We start from the raw sequence: 6000 nt of genomic DNA on the forward strand, positions 1-6000 counted from the left end.
TTATGCACAAATACACCACACAAACAGTTTTGTTTATCCGTTCAGGAACAGACACCAGGCAGCCTTGATATTGGTAAACAATTACTCATAGAAGCCTTAAGTACTTGGTGACTAAGTATAACAACCTAACAATTGCCTAACACATTCCTCAATTAGTGTATTTCATGTTTTGTTTCCAAATTATTCCTATAGATGAAGTTTAGCTTCCTCAAAGAAATAAAGCAAAAAAAAAAAAAAGTAAGTTCTACAGGAAAGAAATTATTTTTATCTTCTTACAACCAACTTTGATTTAGAGTTTGCATGCAAAGCAAGTCACTAGCAATATGCAAGATCAGAACTAATTATGATATGCTGTCTGGAACTGAAATTTTCTAATCAATGCTTGAAAGAAACAGGGCCTCTTCTTCCTTTTCTTTTTTAATTAATAAACTACATATAAACACAAAACCACCAAGTCACAAAAAAAACCCCCAAACTACTTTCAAGTAAAAAGTAATGATATCCAAAGTCTGGTTGAACTAGAAAATACATTTGCTTTGGAAAACAGAAGTCCTATAGTCCTCGTTTTACAAATGCTGAACAGAGAAGAAAGGCCAAGAGTTTACACAAAATCCACATGAGCTTGTTTCCCAAATGGATTTGGACAATGATGAGAAACTGCAACTCTCCAGAAATTCTCCAGCATCTTTCACAGCAACCAAAAGTTATACTTAAAACTGAGGCTGCATCACAGCACAACATAACACAGGATGAATCACATCACTTACTTAGAGGTTTTTTGGTCAAGTCTGTGACAGCAGTCAAATTATTCCGATAACAAACTCTATGTGATCTAAAATCTGAGGTTTAGTATTTGATATAAAATAGTTTGGCCTGGCTTTTGTAAAAACAACTGATACCAAGGCTATGTTGATATCAGATGACCTGAAAAAAGAAGACATTCATAACAGTGAAACCATGTCAAAAAAGCAGTGAGATTAAAAATTGCTGTGTTTAAAGGACATCTCCCTGCCTCAAGCACAAAGAAGTAGCTTTGTTTTTTGGCACTAGCTCTTAGTACAATACTAAGTACAACACAAGGGCACTAGTTTTTGGTACACCCCTGAGCATATTATTTCATGAACTGTAAACTTTATAGACCACCTAAGACTTGGAGAAGTTTTAATGTATGCATCACCTAGACACAAATGCAGAATCTATTTCTGGTCCCTGGAGGCCACTGCTGAATAGCCCAAAGCACAACAAGTTCAACTGAATTTGTCACACTGGACAATTTCTACTGCATCCTTGGACAGTGATCCACACCACACAGAATGTACCACACATGCTGTGCTAGCAGGATCAGCTTTGCTCCCCTTTTTATCAACTGCTTCACAAGAGGCTTTTAAAGCCCTGACATTGCTGAGAGTGCAACAGCAAACCTCATACATGCTCAAATGAAATGAAGCTGCTGACAGCCTCAGAGGTAAAGAAACACCCATTCTGCTGCTCTCCGTGCAGGACTTCCAGCAGGAAGGGACAAATCTGTCGATGGGAGCCTCTCCAACTCCTCCCCCACTCCATCCCATGTCATGCCTCACAACCCCAGGACATCTCCACCCAAAGTCTTCTAGGCCACTGATGTTCATCAGAAGTAAACTAATCTGAAAAGAAAATTTACAATAATTTGCCCTTACTGCAGTATGGCAGACAATGAAAATATTCTCCTTGCTTTGTTTTAAACACGGTTTGTTGTTTAACCTGTAACCATCTCTCCCTAAATGATACTAATATCTAGCTGCACAGTGATTGCAGTAAATATCAAGAAAAAATTTCAGCATCTATACAAAATGGTTGTTATCTTGTATCATCATTAAATCATGTAACAGTCCAGGTTGGAAGGGACCCTCCAACACCACCTGGTCTTCCATGAAAAAGGGAGCCTAGATGAGATATTTTATCAAGCACCCTGTCCAAACATATCCTGAAAGTCTCCAGTAACAGAGGTTCCATCATGTCCCTGAGGAAATTTTTCCAGTGACTGATTATCCTCCCTGTTAAGAGTCTTTCTTGTAGCAAGTGAAGCCTCTCCTGGTGCAATTTGTAGCCACTGTCCCTTGCCTGCTCTGCATGGATCCTTGTAAAGAGAAAGCCTCCATCCTCTCTGTACTCACCCTTTATGTTACTCAATATTCAGTGTTTCCTCTGGTTCCGTTTTTGTATGCAAAATTGGAATGAAGTTTGGGAAGCACTGCCTTATCAATGAGTAACTATGAGCCCTCAAGGTCCCTCATCACTAGCACACTCACCTCGACTTTTCATGTTTCAACATGCAGCCATTCTAGAACTTCAAGCAGGTTGGATCAGGCTGATTAGTTAAAGAATTTGCAAACTATTACGCAATTGTGAATTACTCCCAGAGACCTCACAGACCATCATGTCAAAACTTTCTAGTTTGTGAAACCCAACACCAAAAGAGCCTTAACCTTCATCCTTAGAAAGCTTTGCTGCACCAACATCTGGTCACAAAAGTACACGTGAATGCTTTATTCTAAAGAATCACACCAGCATTCCCCCAAAGCTTTAAAGATTATAAATGACTGATGAGTGCATACATGCTGTCCAACAGACACATCACTTTCCTTCCATCAAATACATTTAAATGTTCAGCCAATGCAGACATGCCACATTTCATTCTAAGTCCTGTAACATACACTTACAGAGGACTTAAACTTTAATCTGCATCCTCAAAGCCAAAACTACCTAATTCTGTCAGCTGTTATGCTACAATGTCATCAAACTAACACTAATTTATATTCCTAATACCTATTTTGTACTATTTTACCAATCATTAGCCCTTTTTTTTTTTTTTAAACAGTGGGGTGCTGTTATGTCCGAATTTTGAAGTCTTTTCCTCACCCCAAAAATTCAAAAACTAAATCCAAAACATTAGTTTCTACAGTTAAAATTTTAAATTATCGAAACCACTTAGGTCGGAACTTCTTTCGCATGCTACCACTACTGACTTTAGATAGCAGTCCCTTTCCAAAAACAGTTGCATATTCCATTTCTGTAAGTTCTAGGTTTTTTGACTGGGCTTTAGAAGTGTATTGAACGTCCTCAACCAGGAATGTGTGTGACCTGTGGTTCCTCCATTCAGCAAGTGTTGCACCAAGCCTAAACAAACATTGTCTATATGTGGGAGGGATCAGATTTAAGTGGCCACCATTTATTGATGAGCACAGTGTGAACACTGAACAAACAACTCATTGTGCCCACTTAAAACAAAGGGGTCCCAATTCACCTTTGGACACAAATGGAACTCCAGAACAGCAACAAAAATCAGCCTTGAAGTGGCAGTTTCACCACTTTGCTGAAGGTTATGTGCTGCAGCACCTGTCCTTGTACACAAAACACGTTCATTCAACTTGAAGCAGTTTTAAACATAAGAAGCAAAATGCTTGAAAAATGAAACTTTCTTTAAATTACTCCATCCTCATAATATCACAAAAACTTCCACCTAGTACATGAATGGCAACCTTCCTTCCACATCACAAGTGGAACCACAGATCTGAACCACAGAAATTCACACAAAGATTTTTGAAAAGTAACTCCAATACTGCAGTATATTTAACACTATTATAACAATGCTCAAGGTATTAAACTATTTGCTGTTTTACTAGTAGTGCTGTCCTTCCCAGCCTTATCCCCAAACTCAACTCCTAAATTTGGGAATTTCTTTGTAACATTTACCTTTATGTATGGCAAGACTTCCCATAAAAATGTAATTATGTTTATGTGCCTTGTTATCCATCAAACCAACATGGAGCACAGTCAGATCCCTCAGCTGAGTGAGCAATGAACCAATCATCCCTCTCCTCCTCGACAACAACTTACAGAGACTAAATCACCAAAATCTTTTGTACAGACGAAGACAAGTGGGTCAACTGACCACGATGATCAGTCTTTATCGAAAACTGCTGCTCCTGATGAAAGCAAGCACAGAAACACACAAATCCTCTTAACTGTACCTCTCCTGAAGACTCCGGAAAGACCCCTGAAAGACTTCCTTTTAATCACCCAATTAAATAGTATCATTTTAAGGTTTGTTTAAGCAGAACCACACAGCTGTCTATTAAAATGCCACGTGTAGAGGTGTCCGTAGTCATGCAGCAGCACAGTGCAACACCTGAGAGTCTTGGAGTCAAACACTGACTTCATTTTACACTCCTCAAGTCAGATATTCCACTTCTGCACAGTCTATGAAATAAATTATAACTACACCGCAGATTAAAGTCGTGTTATTCAAGCCTGTATCTGTAAAAACTGTGTGAAAAAATAGCCGCCATCCCTAGAGGTGTTTAAAGAAAGGCTGAACGTGGCACTTAGTAGCACGGTTTAGTTGATAGGGTCCTGTTCGGTCATAGATTGGACTGGATGGTCTCAGAGATGTTTTCCAACCTAACTGATCCTGTGACTCCGTGAATATCTTTCAATAAAACCCACTCACGTTCCCCGAAGGCCCCGCACCCGCGGCGAGGCCGCTGTCCCTCCGGGCCCTGCCCCGCCGAGCGGCCGCGGCAGCCCCCATCGCCGCACGACGCCCAGGACCGGAGCGGCGCTCCCGGGAACCTGCGGCGCCAGGGCAGCTCCTGCTGCCCCCGGTCCGCGCCCCCCCGGCCCCGACCACGCGGGACGCGCCGCCCCCAGCCAGGCCCGCGGCCGCGGAGGCGCCTCCGCCCCGGGCGGGCCCCGCAGGAGCCCGCGGTCCCCGCACCCCGCGGGCCGCGCCGCCCCGAGCCGGCCCCGCTCCCCCGGGCGCGGCCCCCGAGCACCCACCTGCGCCTCCTCCCAGCGCGGCAGCCATGGCTCTTCGCCCGGCCCAGGCGGCTGCGGCGGCGGGTCGCGGCAGCGCCGCGGTGCCGCCCGCCGGAGCGGCGGGTGCCGGTGCCGCGGCGAATGACACGGGCAACGGGCCGGGAAGGGCTCGGATTCAGCGCCCGGCGGGCCCCGCTCCCGCCGCCGGAGAACAACAAACTAGCACAACATGGCGGCCGGCACCGCTGTCGCCGCCGCGCTGCATCCTGGGACGGCGGCGGACCTCGCTCCCTCCTCCCGCGGCGGGGGCGGGCGGGCGGCGCGCGCCGCTGGTTGGTCCCTCCCGCGCCCCCGGCGCGCGCGCGCGCGGGGCGGGAGGGCGGGGCGCGCGCGCGGGGGCGGCGTGAGGGCGGAATGGCGGCCGGGGCGGGGCACGGGCACGGGCAGGGGCAGGGGCAGGGTTCGCCGTCCCGGCTGCGGGCGGGGCGGCCGAGCTGGTGCTGGTACAGGTTCCCCTGGCCTCGGCGAACAGGGGGAGTGGGAGGGAGACGTTCCCTCATGGCGGTCTGTACATGTCTCTTGCGGACGCGGGTGACTCCTCGTTCCACCGCTGAAATGCGCGGCTCGCACTGAATCCCGGTCTCAGCTTAGGAAAGACCCCTGAGATCATCGAGGCCCACCCGTGACGGAACACCAGCATGCCAGCTGCACCCCGGCACCGAGTGCCACGTCCAGTCTTTCATCAAACGCTTCCGGGAACCGGGACTCCTCACCACCCCGGGCAGCCCATTCCAATCTCTAATCGCGCATTTTGTCCAACCTAAACTTCCCCTGGTGCAGCTCAAGACTATTTCCTCTTGTCCTAACGCAGATTGCTTTAGAGATGAGATCGACTCTCCGTCGACCACACCCTCCTTTCAGGTGGTTGTGAAGAGTGATAAGGTCGCCCTGAGTCTCCTTTTCTCCAGGCTGAGCTCCCCCCGCTGCTCCTCCTCAGACCCTGCACCAGCTCCGTTTCCTTTCTGCGGCTCCAGCGGGTCCAACGTCCTTCCTGAATGGAGGTCCCAGAGCCGCACGCATGGGGCTGTATTGAGGCTTCAGGAGTCCCAGGTGCAGCTTGGACCACCGAGTTCAGCTGCCTGTTGGGTGACAAAAATGTTCACGAGTTAATTAATTAAATACACCGTGAAGGGGATGGATCAG

At 47.2% G+C, this 6000-nt stretch overlaps 1 protein-coding gene across 5 annotated transcripts in view; it reads right to left on the reverse strand.

Annotated features, from left to right (window-relative positions):
* The window catches only part of RBM33 (RNA binding motif protein 33), a 98839-nt gene extending 93776 nt beyond the window's left edge, over positions 1 to 5063 (reverse strand). For 2 of the 5 annotated variants that reach the window (XM_068174602.1, XM_068174594.1), the window contains exon 1: positions 4819 to 5063. In XM_068174602.1, coding sequence (XP_068030703.1) covers positions 4819 to 4846 — 28 coding nt within the window. In that variant the 5' untranslated portion in view covers positions 4847 to 5063. The remainder of the gene's footprint in view (positions 1 to 4818) is intronic. The other 3 variants (XM_068174616.1, XM_068174609.1, XM_068174624.1) reach the window with 3 other exon arrangements.
* Between the last annotated feature and the right edge of the window lie 937 nt (positions 5064 to 6000).

Source organism: Anomalospiza imberbis, chromosome 1 (assembly GCF_031753505.1).
Source record: "Anomalospiza imberbis isolate Cuckoo-Finch-1a 21T00152 chromosome 1, ASM3175350v1, whole genome shotgun sequence".
NCBI lineage: Eukaryota > Metazoa > Chordata > Aves > Passeriformes > Viduidae > Anomalospiza > Anomalospiza imberbis.